This window comes from Leucoraja erinacea, chromosome 3 (assembly GCF_028641065.1).
Source record: "Leucoraja erinacea ecotype New England chromosome 3, Leri_hhj_1, whole genome shotgun sequence".
Taxonomy (NCBI): domain Eukaryota; kingdom Metazoa; phylum Chordata; class Chondrichthyes; order Rajiformes; family Rajidae; genus Leucoraja; species Leucoraja erinaceus.
In genome coordinates, this window is record NC_073379.1 from 100,482,357 (window position 1) to 100,500,958 (window position 18,602).

At 41.6% G+C, this 18,602-nt stretch overlaps 1 protein-coding gene across 3 annotated transcripts in view; it reads right to left on the reverse strand.

The window, feature by feature from the left end:
* Positions 1 to 18,602, reverse strand: part of LOC129695877 (calpastatin-like) — a 33,469-nt gene that overhangs the window by 1,537 nt on the left and 13,330 nt on the right. For all 3 annotated transcript variants that reach the window (XM_055633297.1, XM_055633296.1, XM_055633295.1), the window contains 7 exons: positions 17,552 to 17,677; positions 14,387 to 14,443; positions 11,001 to 11,090; positions 9,858 to 9,953; positions 9,445 to 9,495; positions 6,802 to 6,900; positions 4,630 to 4,697 (listed from right to left, as the gene is read on the reverse strand). In XM_055633297.1, the coding sequence (XP_055489272.1) occupies positions 4,644 to 4,697; positions 6,802 to 6,900; positions 9,445 to 9,495; positions 9,858 to 9,953; positions 11,001 to 11,090; positions 14,387 to 14,443; positions 17,552 to 17,677 (573 nt within the window). In that variant the 3' untranslated portion in view covers positions 4,630 to 4,643. The remainder of the gene's footprint in view (positions 1 to 4,629; positions 4,698 to 6,801; positions 6,901 to 9,444; positions 9,496 to 9,857; positions 9,954 to 11,000; positions 11,091 to 14,386; positions 14,444 to 17,551; positions 17,678 to 18,602) is intronic.

Sequence of the window (18,602 nt, forward strand, 5' to 3'; positions counted from 1 at the left end):
TTAAGTACATGAGGGGGTTATGCTGAAGAAGACAGATCAAGCAGGGTGTGACAGTATTTTAAAGGGCCTGTCCCACTTACGTGTCCTTGGCACGCTAATTATGCGACCTTGTGGTCGCGTTGAGGCGCATGGGCATCGTATGGCCGCGCGGGGCCGGTCCCACTGAGAAGCGTGGAGGGGTATGTAGTTGTGCGCAACATGGCGTGGGGCTCCGAAATTTTTGTAGCGAACTAAATCTTTGCGCGCCAACGGCCTGTCGCATAACTGACGGGCAAAGTGGGACAGGCCCAAGACCCTGGCGCGATGCAACGTCTCACCTCCAACAGCAGCAGAAGCAGGCAAACGATCGCCGAACTCGGCCTGGGGCTCACGGCCGTTGTGGTCCGGATCCGCCCCCACTTCTACTCCCAGAGCGGGGCCAAGAAAATTGAAGATGGACACAAAGCTGGAGTAACTCAGCGGGACCAGGTCAAGACCCTTCTTTTCAGACGGAAGACGGGTCTCGACACGAAACATCACCCATTGCTTCTCTCCAGAGATGCTGCCGGTCCTGCTGAGTTACTCCAGCTTTGTGTTCATCTTCAAATGACGTCACATGCTCCAGACGGCTGTGCGTACGCATGAAATCACGCGCGACCTTCTTGGGACCGTCGTGGCTCAACGCAACCGCGAGGTCGCGTAATTTGCCTGCCAAGGACATGTAAGTGGGACAGGCCCTTAAGTAAGAAATGCCTGCATAGTTATGAGTGCAAGTTTAAAGTTGCTGAATGGCGAGTACAACAAGTTCTCTGACTATATAAGGGTGTTATGCACTCAAATTACATTTTCACATCGTGTAAAGTTGACAGATTGGATTGATATACATGTGGAAGAGAATTATATTTCGGATTATCATTCAGCGCCATTAACTGACAAAAGTTTTCTAGAAAGATTAAAATAATCAGAACCCAACAAAAGCCCTTACAGCCTTTATTCCAATTTTGAAAAACGATAGCAGAGATGTGGATGCAATAGTCATGATCTTCCAAAATTCTCTAGATTCTGGAATCAAAATGAATGAGGTGAGAGATGTATTAGCATTATGTAAGTTGTATGAATTGTTTAAGACCTTTGATAACTGGCACTTAAGTAGCAATATGATTAGAACAGTGAACATCATTTTACAAAGAAAATAGCACTAGACAAATTTAATTACAAATGTTGAGGATATAACCAGCAAAGTGGGTAACATGGAACCAACGGATATAATTAACCACATAAAATATACCACAAATACTATGACATCACAAATGTCAATGCAGAGGGCTGGTTAATGGGCAGAAGCAGTAGGAGCATAATAGGTCTTTTCATGGAATTGTTGCCTCTTTCCAGCTGGGAGCCACAGCGATCACGATCAATATTGAACCATGCTCTATCATTTACATTAACGCCTTGGGATACTTTAATGTACAAATAAGGAACTGCTGATGCTGGTTTATACCAAATATAGACACTCTGGAGAAAATAAGAGATAATTCTTTAGACCCATCCTTTTTCTCCAGAGACACTGCCTGACCCGATGAGTTACTCCAGCATTTTGTGTCCATCTTTGGATATGTAACATTCCGTTTTGTTTTCCATTCTGGTTTATTGATGACATGAGACTAGTCAAGGAAGTGAACATGTAGAGTACACAAAATAATACAGGTCAAGCAAGAGGGCAAAGTGGTGCCATACGGAATACAATGCGGGCAAATATGGGATTATCCACTTTGGGAGAATGAAGAGAAATGCAGGAAATGCTTTGTGTTGGGAAACAAGTAATTTGATCGTGAACAGAAGCTGCATCCGAGTGTGCTGAGTCAGGAGATGTGGAAAGTTTATGTGCCATTATAGCAGCTAATTCCATGCAGGTTACAGGTTTGGTCTCCATGCCAGAGGATCGATACATTATTTTCAGCACCCTGTAAAATGTCCTAGTTTGATTAATGTGATGTGCTAAAGGAGAAATTGTAGAGGATTGGCTAGAAGTGTGAAAAGTGATCTTAATAAAAACTTACAAGATTATGATAGGAATTGATAGTACAGATGCTGAGACAAAGAAACCAGAGGAAGGTGAGAGGAGGAACAGAAAAAGGAGTAGTAGCCTTCTTGGCTCATTGTGCCTGCTCTGCCAATCAAGTCAAGTCAAGTTTATTTGTCACATACACATACGAGATGTGCAATGAAATGAAAGTGGCAATGCTCCCGGACTTTTGTGCAAAAGACAACCAACCAAACAAACTATAAGCACAATCATAACACACATATTCTTTTACATAATAAATAATGGAAGGAAAAACGTTCAGTAGAGTTAGTCCCTGGTGAGATAGGCGTTTACAGTCCGAATGACCTCTGGGAAGAAACTCCTTCTCAACCTCTCCGTTCTCACCGCATGGCAACGGTGGCGTTTGCCTGACCGTTGCAGCTGGAACAGTCCGTTGCAGGGGTGGAAGGGGTCTCTCATGATATTGTTAAGATCCTCTAATCTTTTACTTTTGTTCTTGCAAAAATTCCAAGTCCTTTTATATCTAAAAATCTGCTGGATGCCGAGTACATTCAAGCCAGGCACTAAGCCTCCAAAGAATTTATTACCATTAATGAGAGTGGTCATTTTATCCCGTTTCAATGTGAATGGCCAACCCCATGTTGTGAGACTATACCCTTTACCTCTAGCTACCTCAGCCTAGTGAAACAACTGACTTAATTTTACTCTGAGAATTTTGTATATTTAATCTCACTCTTCTGACCTCTTGACCATATAGCCACAGCTTGACTTTGTTTCAGCACACAATATCATTATGATCAATCTTGACTGCGCTTCCTCTACCACAAATATATCCTACCTTATCTGTAGGAATGAGACATTTACACCATAGGACAGATGCAGTCATTGGAGAGTCCAAGCAGTGCAAGCTCAGAGGAAAACATTTTCTTGCCCAGAGAGTTGAACTTCTTTGCAATTTTCAACCTCAATTTGGTTGTGGATGCGTAATTAAATTGTGTATAATTAAGATTTCAATAGTATCTGGGACCTGAATGGAATCATGGAATAGGGTCATTGGAAAGGAAATGTACAAGTACTGGATCAACTATGATCTTGTTGAATGGCAGAGAAGCAACATAGGGTCATGACTTGCTCCTATTTCTATTCTTTATATCCTCAGTGTTTGCAATTATCTCCTTTCCTCAGGAACAACCCCCCTGCCCATTCCATCTTTCATCTCTTTTTGTTTTCATGTCTTTGAATGTAGATGTATATCTTCTCCAGCTGCTTGCACATACAAAGCAGCCCGTAACAAAACAATTAATTCGTTTTTCAGTGACAAAGGTAAACCATCCTGCATTTTCAAAGTGTCCAGCCTCTGCCATGGTCAATCATGCTATATTCCTTTATCATCCATTGGTTTTATTACCCAGCATGATGCTATTGCTCACATGTGGTTGTCCACCAGGTGGCGCCAGCAATAGCTGCCTCGCCAAAAGTCTGTCTGAACCTTTGTTCTTTTATTGTTTGTATGTGTTAAATGTATGTTTTAGTGTTCTTTAGCTTGTTTTATGTGAGGCTGCCATCGAATACTGATTTTGGACGATCAGCTGTGATCATATTGAATGGCGATGCTGGCTTGAATAGCCTACTCCTGCACCTATTTTCTATGTTTCTATGTAAAGCAGTAACAGCCAGGCAAGGCAATGAATTGGCCAGTGATATATAAACATATAAATAAAGAATAATGATTAACATATATGCTTGGAATGTTGATCCAATAGTGTCTTTGCAATGAAATAAAACCCACATTATGGTTGTTGTTTCAAAACATAGAAACATAGAAATTAGGTGCAGGAGTAGGCCATTCGGCCCTTCGAGCCTGCACCGCCATTCACTATGATCATGGCTGATCATTCAACTCGGTATCCCATACCTGCCTTCTCTCCATACCCCCTGATCCCTTTAGCCACAAATGCCACATCTAACTCCCTCTTAAATATAGCCAATGAACTGGCCTCAACTACATTCTGTGGCAGAGAATTCCAGAGATTCACCACTCTCTGTGTGAAAAATGTTTTTCTCATTTCGGTCCTAAAAGATTTCCCCCTTATCCTTAAACTGTGACCCCTTGTTCTGGACTTCCCCAACATCGGGAGCAATCTTCCTGCATCTAGCCTGTCCAACCCCTTAAGAATTTTGTAAGTTTCTATAAGATCCCCCCTCAGTCTTTTAAATTCTAGCGAGTACAATCCGAGTCTATCCAGTCTTTCTTCATATGAAAGTCCTGACATCCCAGGAATCAGTCTGGTGAACCTTCTCTGCACTCCCTCTATGACAATAATGTCTTTTCTCAGATTAGGAGACCAAAACTGTACGCAATACGTCTCACCAAGACCCTGTACAACTGCAGTAGAACCTACCTGCTCCTATACTCAAATCACTGAGTTTGTCGGAGGTTCCAACTCTTGAGACTCTGGGAAGTTTATATTTGGTTCTTGATTTTGGAAAACATTAATATCCCTTCTTTTGTTTCCTCATTATGGAACATATCGATATCTAATGTCGGCAGGGATGTCAAACTCACAGATATCCATACATGCTTAAAATTCATACATAGTTACCTGTTTTGCTCGCATTACCATTTACGGGCTTTCTTAGTATCAGGTTTAGCAGCAGGTTTTTCATTTGACTGTCGAAGAACAAATAAGGAAAATTAGCAGAAATATACATTTTGGTTTGTAGTCAATTCCAACTTGCATGATTGTTCACAGGCCAAAAAATTGTTGCAAGATCACTGACATGGGCCACTGCCACATTCATACAAACACATGACCTGTCTAAAGGATATCTATTTGCAAGTTCTGTCTACAGTTATTTTTCTCTGATGAGTGTGATGATCAGTGACAATTTAACCCCAGCAACAAGTTTGAAGCAGCCAGTTTGATGATCCCCGGACTCTGCGGAGCATGCTGGCATCTGCCATCCTGGCACGGAAGCCAAGAGACAAGTTGACCCATCAATTAAGACATCTTCAGTGGTTCCCCATGGGGTGGGAGATTGCAACCTTCACGTGGCCCACCCTGTTTCGACGAATGCAATCAACCCGGCGTGCACAATCAAATAAGATCAAATAGAACAAGTTGTCCTACAAATTTAGTCTGTGCACGCCATACGCAAGAAGAAGAAGACGAAGTGGTTCCCCATGGGATAATCAGCCAGAGAAAGTATGGTTGATTTATTTATCAGCTTAAATTAATGCATGAAAGAATGTGTAAGCTATTCAGCTATTCCTTGATTTACAAAGAGAATGAGTTCCTGAAAAACGTCTTGCTAAGCAAGAGTTTATAAATTGTCGATATGAAATGCATTGAGGTATAGTGCACGCCTACGGACAGATGCGCAATAAATAGCTTCATTAATCACATACTCAAAACTCTATAGTGAAATTTCACGTCAACTGTTTGTAAATGATGGAGTTACTGTGATTCAGTTTTGTTACAAGGTCATATGTGATAGGAGTAGAATTAGGCCATTCGGCCCATCATATCTACTCCACCATTCAATCATGCCTGATCTATCCCCCCCCCCCCCCCTAATCCCATTCTCCTGCCTTTTCCCAATAACCTCTGACCAGCTGTACTAATCAAGAATCTATCTATCACTGCAATAAAAATATCCACTGACTTTGCCTCCATAGCCTTCTGTGGCAAAGAATTCCACAGATTCACCACCCTCTGAATACAGACATTTCTCCTCATCTCCTTCCTAAAAGAACATCCTTTAATTCTGAGGCTATGACTTCTAGTCCTAGGCTCTCCCACAGTGGAAACATCCTCTCCACATCCACTCTATCTAAGCCTTTCAGTATTCTTTGTGTTTCAATGAGGGTTCCCCCCCCCCCCTCATTCTTCTAATCTCCAGCGAGTACAGGCCCAGTGCCGACAAACGCTCATCATAGGTTAACCTACTCATTCCTAGGACCTTAATTACACAAGTGAAAATTAGATTGGCAATCTATTCTAGCTTGAAAATCTCTAGTAAAAGTGCTCTGTTAAAACACCAGAATTGAGGGGATGAAGCACCTACTCTTTGCGACACAGTGTGAAAGAGAAAGGGGAAATGGAGTGGAGAGCTATCAGGGGTACGTCTACACTCTTGTTATAGAACAAGCCTCAAAGCTGAGCAGCACCAACAGAGCAAGCAGGCAGCCCAGAAAATAGACAAAAGTGCTGGAGAAACTCAGCGGGTGCAGCAGCATCTATGGAGCGAAGGAAATAGGCAACGTTTCGTCCCGAAACGTTGCCTATTTCCTTCGCTCCATAGATGCTGCTGCACCCGCTGAGTTTCTCCAGCACTTTTGTCTACCTTCGATTTTCCAGCATCTGCAGTTCCTTCTTATAAACCCAGAAAATAGAATGGGTCATATCTGGATCAGGAAGCAAGGCTAAATGAATTCAGAATTTAAATATTTATTATGTCATTGGATGATCAGCCATGATCATATCGAATGGCGGTGCAAGCTCGAAGGGCCGAATGGCCTACTCCTGCACCTATTTTCTATGTTTCTATGTAATGAAACTCAAATTAATAAATCTAATATAGCAACATTAATTATTATGATAAATTCTGAGCCCATGGAAATGCATTTTTGCTTTTGACAAACAAGCAGGGGTTTAACATTTAGTATATCTATTTTCTTCACATTGAAGTGCAAGATGCATTATGAGTGTTGAAGAGAAGTGGTCAATTTCAAGGATGGAAGACATGCACAAGAGTGGTGGTAATGACCTTACCTCTTTCTGTTTGGAGACCGGTGCCACAGAATGTGAAGCTGAAGAACTGGAGTCGAAATCTGACGAAAAACTATCTACGAGTTCCTCCTTTGTCATTAACTGGAAGTGAATGTGACAACACAAATATTACAGATCCAGGATACACCGCTAAAACTACTATACACATGAAAAATGGCCAGTTCTGCACTTCTATGGCAACAAGCAAAGATGGGAGCGGATGATATTAGCATCTCAAAGCTAAAGCCTCCTCCTCCAAAATTTGAAGGTTAAAAAAAGCAGAAATTAAAGGGCCAGAAACACAAGGAATAATGTTAGAGAGGAAGGATACTTTGCCCTTTTCACTTCACTGATAATTTTATATTTAAATACTTTGATCTGTTTCTTATGTTGCTCAACACAAAAAAAGGATGAAGCACATTCTTATCATTCTGTTTTTGTACAACTATGTGTATATATGCCATATCCTAATCTAAACAGTACCGGATCATGCCCTTTGGTCCACAATATCTTTGCCAAACATAATGCCATGATAACTATATAATAACAATTACAGCACGGAAACAGGCCGTCTCGACCCTTCTAGTCCGTGCCGAACACATAAACTAATGCTAGTCATGTGGCTGCATTTCAAATGCCTCAGGTGAATGAGTTGACAGAACGATTTTACTTTACTGACTAGAGGGATTAATTATTATTTCTGTTTATCCTCTTAATTAGTTAAACATGTTAAGTCCTGGGAACATTTGTTAAGGCCACAAACAGTCCAGCAGCATATTTATTACGCAATGTTGCTCAAACGATATTGCTCACATCTTTCCATGATGTGAATAAGTATCAATAGTTTTCTCAGTGAATGGTCAAACCATGGAAGTGATCAGATATGCCTTTGGTCACCTTCTGATATTGGATTTAGCTGTGTTGGAGTTACACTTCGAAAAACATCCGACAACATCAGAAGAATTTCAACCAAACTAGATGTGTAGGAAGGAACTGCAGATGTTGGTTCAAACCGATGGTTCAGACAGTCTGAAGAAGGGTCTCAACCTGAAACGTCATCCATTCCCTCTCTCCAGGGATGCTGCCTGTCCTGCAGACCACCGGGTGGCGCCATGAGTGGCAGCCCCGCCAACAGCCTGTCTTGTTCTTTGTTGTTTTTAGTCTGTTTTATTTGTATGATTTACTTAATCTTTAGTTTTTGTATTATGTGGTGGTGGGTTGGGGGGGAACATTTTAAAAACTCTTTCCTCGCCAGATGCAACATTTTCTGTGTCGTATCTCCGTTTGCACTGTGGCCTAACATCGTGGAGCGAGCGGTCCCTTTGTTAGGGATCGACTTTGGGAGCTCCAGCAGCGGGAGCTTCAACCGCCCCGATCGTGGGAGCCTCGATCGCCCTATTGCGGGGGCTTTGATCGGCGACCGCCCCGACTGCGGATGTTTAGATCACCCCGACCGCAGGAGAAAAGGAGGAAGATGGTAAAAGTTATTTGCCTTCCATCACAGTGTGGTGTGCGAGGTCACTGAAAGCAAGGTTATGCTGCCTGCGCTGGTGGGGACTCGGAGGGATTGCCGTGCGTGCAGTGGTCTCCGTGATTGCGGGGACGTCACGCCAGGGGAGCGTCCTGGAGTCTGGTGCGAGTGTTGCGGCTTTCTGACAGTTTGGGCGGACAGGGATTGCAGAGAGAGTGACAAGTGGCTGGTGCAACAATGGTCACATCACGGTGAAGAGCGTGTGTGTGGCCTGGACATTGGACTTGATGGCTGTGGGTTCCTGCTTTTGCTGTGCTGACTGTTTATGTTTAATTTTGATGACATTTATTTTGGTATGACTGTTAGTAAAATCAAAATTCACTGTACCTCAGAGTACACGTGACAATAAACAACTAATGAGCTATTGATATTGAACTATTGAGTTACTCTAGCATTTTGTGTCTGTCGACCAAACTAGACTTGGTCTCACTGTGAAAATTGGTCACTTAAAATTCCACTTAAGGGCCTGTCCCACTTAGGCGATTTTTTGGGCGACTGCCGCCAAATTTTCAACATGTTAAAAAATCTTTTGCGGCAGTGGCGACAATTTGTGGTTTCGTAGGTTGTTGTAGGTTGACCTAGGTGTTGTCACCAGGTGTCGTAGGTGAATTCCATTAAAACTAGTCCCTGGCAATCGCCTAAAGAGTCGCCTAAGCGGAACAGGCCCTTATTTCTCCGTTTGTGTCTGGTGTTGCTCTGCCTTAGGATTTTTTGCTTCATTATCAACTCTTCTGAAATGTTTGCATAAATAATAACTGGGAATATCGCAGCTGAAGCTGACACTGTCTTGACATGAGGTGAGACATTTAATGTATTTCATCGCTGCCCGTAGCACAATAAGACCATGAGCCTAACCTAAATTGTAGGGTGACACAGCAATACTGTGTCACAGTGAATTTCCACCCTAAACTCAGGTGCTGTCCTTGTGGACTTTGCACATTCTCCCTGTGAGAAGGTGGATTTCCCTTCATATATCAAAGATGCATGGGATAGTTTGCTAAATAGCCACTGTAAAGAGTATAGGTGTGTGGTAGCATTGTGGATGAGTTAAGAGTTTTACTACAAGTAACTTCTCATTGAAATGGAGAATCATTGGACCTTTATATTGTATTTACCTTTGGTTTAGCTCCTGGTGCAGCAAAGGAAGAGGCCGGTTTACCTTTATCCTGTTAAAAAGAACACAAACATCTGATTCTTTTTGAAGCTTTTAGAATTATTTAAAATAAAAATCAGTTGGTAAAATATAACAAAACCATAACAAAGTATTTTGGCTTCTTGGTGGTAAATATGGCATCAGCAAGAAACCTATTTGATCAATGTATTTAACAGCCCTTTATTATATAGATGGATGAATCAATTGAATACATATTCCAAAAGATATTAAGATCATTTCTCCTATTGCACAATTATTATGAAGGTTTAGTTTTTACATCAACAGCTTTCCAGCTATCTGCACAAAGCAATAATTTTAAGCTGATTTTTTTTCACTGAAACAGTGGAATATTTCATACTAATGCTTGGGCCAAACCTTTGGATCAGTTTGTTCAGTAAATCTGTAATCAGGAGGTATGGATTCTTCAATTTCCCCTACACGTTCAGCCTTCTTCTTGTTAACATCTGATTCCTGAAAATGGGACGGATTAAAAATAACATTCAAAAATTGACATGAATATTGAATTGTACTACATTTACGTTGCGCCTCAAATGATTTTTTTCAATCCAAAGTCAGCATTTAGTAACTATTCACTGTAGATGTAAATCTGTTCAGTTGACACATTGCTAACAAACAGACTGAAATAACACTGTGAACGAGACTACCTATGTCAGGCCATAGCTACAGTGGTTACATTTCTATCGACATGATAATCTGACACATTAGATTCCCTGAACAGTAACAATGTTTCTGTTCTCCAAAATCTGTCATTCCTTCAGGCCTCATTTCCATCCCCACTCCTTAATTTGAGGGGTACAGATTTATGCCCCTGTCCCACTTAGGAAACCTGAACGGAAACCTCTGGAGACTTTGTGCCCCACCCAAGGTTTCCGTGCGGTTCCCGGAGGTTTTTGTCAGTCTCCCTACCTGCTTACACTCCACTACCTGCAACCTCCGGCAACCACCTGCAACCTCTGGGAACCGCTCGGAAACCTTGGGTGGGGCGCAAAGTCTCCAGAGGTTTCTGTTCAGGTTTCCTAAGTGGGACAGGGGCATAACACGTCTCTAACTCACGGCTTTGGTCCTCACTGCCTGCAGCTACAATGTTGGACCACAAAGGTTCCCTCTAAATAAACAGAACCTCTTGCACGAGATCATCTTGGGCAACAAAGTTTTAATTTCATGCATCCTTAATCTCATCTCCGGCAACGAGACGCTTATGAACAGGTTATCAGCCTTCAGTCAGTGCTGGCATTCACTCAACTCTATCAGGAAGTTATGGGTTCAGCTTTCTACTGAGAGGCAACATAAAAATATATATTCACTTCCAAAAATATGACAACATAAGATACAGTAAGAGGAAGGCCATTCACAGACAAAGTTTTGGGAGACCAATTTTATTTGTCAGACTATGTAATCCTCTGGAAGATATCACACAAGTAGATACATACGCACTTTACAAAGAAAGAGACCATGATGAATACCTATGAAGTGACAGGAAATTCATTAAAAATGTACCTTCACTGGAGGACCAGTGTACTTGGGACCTGACGTATCTGGTGCTTCTGATGGAAGGGTGCCTGCAAGCAGGTCAAATGGATCTTCATCCTTTCAAAGCAAAAGACATTTGTGATTTAATTAGAAACATATTCTGACAATAAAGAGGACCACATTCTTGGGGGGGAAAATAGTAACTAAATTGCATTTTATACTCAATGTTTTTATTCACAGAAAAGAAGGGGGGAAATTATAGGCAGATTGGAGAATTTGAAATCAATTATTGTGGTTGAATTTGCTTCTCGTGAGGTGGAAGTTGAAAAGCGGAAAGTGAACCTATTAATGAACCAATACCACAATGTGCAAATGTTATTTCAAGTGGCCATGTTTGGCGTCAAAACAATGACTGGCACTTAATCAGTGCACCAACTTAAATCTTTCAGAAATACATTTTCACTTCTATTTTAGTCTCAAACTTTATGTCCAAAGTCTACAGCAATGAAAGTGCAACTTCCCTTCAAAGCTGATTGATCTCAGTCCTTGCTATTTGTCTACCCATAATGGTCCTGAGTTTGAAATTATTCCATGTACTCCAATTCAAAGTGTGAAAACATGCCTCTCCAATTTGATTTTTTTTGAAGAGGTAACCAAGGGGATTGTGGCAGTCAGGGCAGTAGAAGTTGTCTAACTTTAGCAAAGTATTTGACAAAATCCTGCACGGTATGCTGGTATGGAAGGTTAGAACACATGGGATCCATGGTGAGATAACAAATTAGATACAAAGTCGGCTGATTTAAGAACCAAAAGACTAATGAAGGTACACAAAAATGCTGGAAAAACTCAGCGGGTTCAGCAGCATCTATGGAACAAAGGAAGTAGGCAACGTTTCGGGCCAAAACCCTTCTTCAGACTCCATAGATGCTGCTGCACCCGCTGAGTTTCTCCAGCATTTTTGTGTACCTTTGGTTTTTCAGCATCTGCAGTTGCTTCTTAGACAGTGATGAAGTGTTGCTTTTCAGATTGGAGGCCTCTGATCAGTGGTGTGTTGCAGGATTTGGTGCGAATTCCTATGTTGTTTGTCATATATGTTAATACTTTGGATGAGAATGTAGTCATGTTTTAATATTAGCAAGCTTGCAGACAACATCAAAAATTGGTGGTACAGGGAACATTGAACAAGGTTATTTAATGGTTTAGAAACAAAGAACTCCAGATGCTGGTTTACCAGGGATAAATACAAAATTTAATATTGCAACAAGAATTTGATCAGCTGGGAAAGTGGGCAAGGAAATGGCAGATAGTATTTAACTCCGACAAGGGCAAAATGATACATTTTGGGAAATTAGCCCAGGTAGGACATGCACAGTGAATGGCTAGGACCTGGGGAAAGTTGTTGAACAGGGAGAGCTTGGGGAAATGTACATAGTTCCTTGCAGGTGACAACACGAGTTGTCAGAGTGGTGAGGAAAGACTATGGTGTGTTTGCCTTCATCAGCAAGACCTCAAATATAAGACTTGGGACATCACATTACAGTTGTACAAAATGTTGTTTAGATGTACTGAGAATATTGTACGCAATTCTGGTCACCACGTTATAAGAACGATATGATTAAACTAGAGAGGGCACAGAGAAGATTCTAGAAGGTTTTGCCTAGATTGGAGGGCTTGAGTTATAAGGAGAGATTGGATAGGGGTTGAGGTGTTAGGGGGAGATTCAAGGTGAGAGGGGATAAGATTTAATAGGAACCTGAGGGACAATTTTTTCACACAGAGGTTGGTAGGTATATGGAACAAGCTGCTAGAGGAGGTCGTTGAGGCAGATACTATCACAACATTTAAAAGACATTTGGACCAGTACATGGATAAGAAAGGTTTAGACGGATATGGGCCAAACTTGGGCAGGTGGGACTATTGCAGATGGGGCATCTTGGTTGGACTGCAGGGCCTGTTTCCATGCTGTATGACTATGACTGCAACAATATTCTCTGGAGTGAAGCAGGCCGAAAGTTGAGATAGATATATAAAATTGGGAGGCATGGATGGAGTAAATAGCCAATATCTATTTCCCATGATACGGGTGAATATAGATATACACCATGACAGGGGTGAATAAGATTGAGGAAATAGGTTTTAGTGAGAGTTTAAAGGAGATGTAAACGGTGAATTTTCACACAGAAAGTGGTTCATATCTGGAATAAGTTGCCAGAGGAGGGGTAGAGGTAGAAACAGCAACAACATTCAAAGAGGCATCAGGATATGTACTTAAATAAACAAGGTATGGAGGGATATGAAATAAATGCAGGCAAGTGGGACTAGCAGAGGTTAGCATTATGGTCGGCACAGAGGGAGTGGTCAACGGGCCTGTTACAATGCACTACATGTTTATGAGTCTGTATAACATCTGACAAGAGGCTTTCATCCACCACACACTAACCTTACATCAAGGTTGTGGATAGCAATGCAGAGAACGTTGTTCAAAATTTAGCTGATAGGGGCACAATAAAGCTGCTAAATTATTGCTGCCATCATTCCTCAATTTATTCGCCCTGGCTTTCACGAGAAGCAAAGTAAGGAGGAAACCAGCCCAATCCACCAACATCCACTTAACATAGAAACATAGAAATTAGGTGCAGGAGTAGGCCATTCGGCCCTTCGAGCCTGCACCGCCATTCAATATGATCATGGCTGATCATCCAACTCAGTATCCCGTACCTGCCTTCTCGCCATACCCCCTGATCCCCTTAGCCAGAAGGGCCACATCTAACTCCCTCTTAAAATTAGCCATTGCTGCCATCACTACCCTGCTGTGGCAGAGAGTTCCAGAGATTCGCCACTCTCTGTGTGAAAAAAGTTCTTCTCATCTCGGTTTTAAAGGATTTCCCCCTTATCCTTAAGCTGTGACCCCTTGTCCTGGACACCCCAACATTGTTGCCATCTAGCCTGTCCAACCCCTTAAGAATTGCCACTATCAAAATATGAGCTCCTAAATTCTACAGAGTATAAAGCAACTTTTCATAAGACAGTCCTAACATCCCAGGAATCAGTCTGGTGAACCTTCTCTGCACTCCCTCTATGGCAATAATGTCCTTCCTCAGATTTGGAGACTTGTTGCCAATGTTTCATTTCACTTGCCACAGATCAAAATATGAGCACAATCAACATTATAGAGCAACTTTTCAGTTCACTGTTGAAACCCCCCCCAGAAAGTTTCTAATTGTATCTGATTTGCACAGTCAATGGTGAAATTTACTTCCAAAGAGCAGATCGGCCTTTTCTCAATTCAGTACCAAGCAATGGAATCAATTTGTTTTTAACCTTTCTTTCTATAAATTATTCAATAGTCCACGGGTTCAATTTCTGCTACAAACAAGGACACCCTCTTTTCACATTTTACTCTCATCACTCACCTTAGTACTACCTTGACTTGAAGATACTGAGGCAGCTGTTGATGCTCGCAGAGGTGCCTTGGTGACAAGAACATTTCAATAATTATTTTAGATTGACAACTTTTATCTCAATTGCACTAGGTTTCTAAAAACCACGTCTAACACCATAAATATGATAGCAATTGTAAAGGAGTGGCATCGATCACAATATAACTTAGAATTGTTATGTGGAATAAGATATCAAGTAATTAACCAAAATGACAATGTGAACTGTAATTTCTAAGCTAAAGTTGTTAATAATATAGGAATTTAAAGGGTTTTGCTGCAATTTTTGAATTAAATTAACTCCTAATAATAATAACTTTATTTATAATAATAATAACTTTATTTATAAAGCACTTTAAACAACTGCAGTTGCCACAAAGTGCTGTACATGAGAACTCATGGACAAGAAGTTATTGCAAACCATTAAAAACCGTAAAACAAAGGACTATAAAACAGTAAAAATTAAAAGACATTAAAAGCACTAAAAACAGGAGCAATGTCTCTAGAATTTGTAATTCTATATGTACACTACTCAGAATTATTCTATTAAAAGTAAAAATTCAATAGTTTTCACCTAAATTAGAAACAGTTATGGTTTTCAGTATATGATTTCTTAAAAGTTTAGCAAACATTAATTGTTTCCTCCCAGTCGCTCCAGTAATGCCTGCTTTTAGTTTCCGTTCTAAGACAGAATGAATTGATCCAGAAATACAGGGTTCATCTCATTTAGAATATGATTCTTCAAATAGAAACACAAATTTCAGCTTTTTTTTTTTTTACTCTTCCTCAAAGAGAAATCATACCATTTCCTCCCTTATTTTTGTTAGCAGCATGGGATATATTTTATCTGAACTTAACGATGCAAAGGAAACGTAATAATTATTTTACTAATGAAGTTAGTAATTTTTGTCACATGACCTATGCAGCATCCACTTTGCATGACAAATGGAAAATAAATCTAGTTTCTTGACTTCTGTTCAATATACCAACAAAAACTGTCATAGAACATTATAGCACAGGAACGGCCTTAATCTCATGATATTCGTGTTATATGGTTATATCTGTGGCAAACACGATGTCATGTTAAAGTCATCCCTTCTGCCTACATACAAGACATATCCCTCCATTAGCTGAATATCCAATGTGCTTATCTAAAAGCCCCTTAAACACCACTATCACATTTGCACACCTGTGGCAAACTATCAGAATCAGAATCACACTTCATTCGCCAAGTAAGTTTTGCAACATACGAGGTATTTCATTGGCCAGGTCAGTCGTACAATTAAAAGTAACAGATCACTCAAAAACACATTTTAACATGAATATCCACCACAGTTCATCCTTCCTTTTGTTCTTCAGTCAGGGGCCTCGAGCTCTTCATTGTTGGGATGATCTTGACTCCTGTAGCCGGCGGTGTTCAGGCCCTCCGCATCAAGGTGATCAAGCTCCCGCATCAGGGGGATGTCAGCACCCCCACGCCGGGTGATCAAACCTCGCATCGGGGCTGGTCAAGTCTTCCACGACGTTGGAGCTCCCGACCAGCCTCACCTTAGACTGCGAGCCCTTGTTGGCAAGTCCACGGTGGTGGCGGTAGGAGCGATCCCAGGCAAGGGATCCGCGCCGATGTTAAGTCCATGCCCCCATGGTGGGGCACATAACAGTTCGAGGAGGCTTCCAGCTCCATCGATATTAGGCTGCAGAGCCTGAAGAACTGTTCGCAACTCCACCAATTTCTGCGCCATCCTCAAACTTACTAACCAACCCACCTACATTTTCATCCAAGTCATTTATACATAATCACAAACAACAGAGGCCCCAGCACTGATCCCTGCAGAGTGCTACTGGTCGCAGAACTGCCACCTGAATGACACCACCTCTACCACTACCCTTTGTCATCTACAGGTAAGCAGTTCTAATCTGACTACCTAATCAGCATGGATCCCATGCATCTTAGTTCTTCTGAATCAGCCTACCACGAGGTTCTTTGTTAGATACTTTACTATAGTCAATGTGGATAACATCCACTGCCCTACACACCACCCAATCAACTCCATCACCTTCTCAATCATGTTTGCAGGTTATGACTTGCCCTGGAAAAAAACCATGCTGTGCCCCTAATTAGCCCATTCTCTTCTGAAGCTGAGCAAATCCTATCCTTAAGAATCCTCCACAATAGCTTACCTCAACTTTCCTCCTTTATCCTTGAGTGGTCCAACCCTCTTCCTGAAGTTTGTAAAATAGGTATAAAATGCCTTGAAATTCATTTAAATCGGACTTGTCAATGACATTTCATAGCCCTTTCGGGCCCTAATTCCCTGCCCGAGTATTTTTCCTCTTTCCTTCATATTCCTCAATGGCCCTGTTGATTTCTTCCTGCTAAATCTAACATGTGCTTTATTTTTCTATTTGACCAAATTTACAACCTCTCTCATCATCCAAGCTTCTCATTCTTGCCATTCTTGTCCATTGTCCTTCCTGGAATATCTTTATAAATATACAAGGATGACATTGCTACCTTACAAGTCTTGGCCAAAAAAAAAACTGCATTTGGTAATTGGCTGTTACCAAAAAGATCGCAAAACCAGGACCATGAACAATACTCCCCATGTGTTTAAGAAGGAACTGCAGATGCTGGAGAATCGAAGGGTACACAAAAATGCTGGAGAAACTCAGCGGGTGCAGCAGCATCTATGAAGCGAAGGAAATAGGCAACGTTTCGGGCCGAAACTCTGAAGAAGGGTTTCGGCCCGAAACGTTGCCTATTTCCTTCGCTCCATAGATGCTGCTGCACCCTTCTTCAGACTGATGGGGGGTGGGAGGAGGCGGGGAGAAGAAAGGAAAAAGGAGGAGGCCCGAGGGCTGAGGGAGAGGTAGAAAGGGGAGAAGTCATAGAGTAGGAGGGAAGGGGGAATCACAGAGGGAGAGCAGTTAGAGAAGAGGTTGTGAAACTGTCCCCGGAGGGAGGAGGAGAACTTCTTCAAAGTAGGCATACCTTGAGGAGACATCGCAGTGGAGTAGACAAAGCGTTAAAAACGGAACTGCAGATGCTGCCCCTTCCTACCTCCCCCAAACGTTGCCTATCTCCTTCGCTCCACAATACTCCCCATCTTTAGTCCCCCAACACTATGACACAAGTCTTACCGGCTTCTGCAGAGAGGGCGGCGCTACAGTGTGGGAAACTGGAGCTGAACATTTTGAAACTGGAGCGGCAGAGCATTCGACAAGGTCTGCTGACAGAGCCTTTAGGGCATCACCCTCTGCCATCGCCTGTGGGAACAGTAAATAAATGCAGTTACAACAGATCACAAATATTTCAAGGGCAAATAACATAATCTTCAAATGTAGAAACATAGAAAATAGGTGCAGGAGTAGGCCATTCGGCCCTTCGAGCCTGCACCACCATTCAATATGATCATGGCTGATCATCCAACTCGGTATCCTGTACCTGCCTTCTCTCCATACCCCCTGATCCCTTTAGTCACAAGGGCCACATCTAGCTCCCTCTTAAATATGAACTGGCCTCAACTACATTCTGTGGCAGAGAATTCCAGAGATTCACCACTCTCTGTGTGAAAAATGTTTTTCTCATCTCGGTCCTAAAGGATTTCCCCCTTATCCTTAAACTGTGACCCCTTGTTCTGGACTTCTCCAACATCGGGAACAATCTTCCTACTTCTAGCCTGTCCAACCCCTTAAGAATTTTGTAAGTTTCTATAAGATCCCCCCTCAATCCCTCAATATTGAAGCACGCTTTAGTGGTGGCAATTTACCCCAACCCTGGAATTTCTCCTTTCTTCTCTTTAAGTTGCACATGTCATGATCACCAATTGACTGAGAATGATTAGTAGTTCCAGTGAATGTTCCTCTTAAATGAATGTCTGATCAGGCCCAAGAGAGGGTGCATCGGTTTAAATTTGCTTGCATTTTATAATCCAGAAAACGCCACCACAGAGGTTGCAAAATCAGAAAGCATTTGTGTAAATATTAAGATACAATGTATTCACTTTGAAATACAATGTAAAAGCAATGTATATAAAATTTTACAAAATATTTACAAAAATACTATGTAAATTGAAATTATTGGATCATCTGCAAATTGCTGAGCTGTCGGTTGCAAATGTTGCCAGATCCAAAAAAACTGACATAAAAATCTATCAATTATTTGGATCAAAATCTGCATACAGGCTAGAGC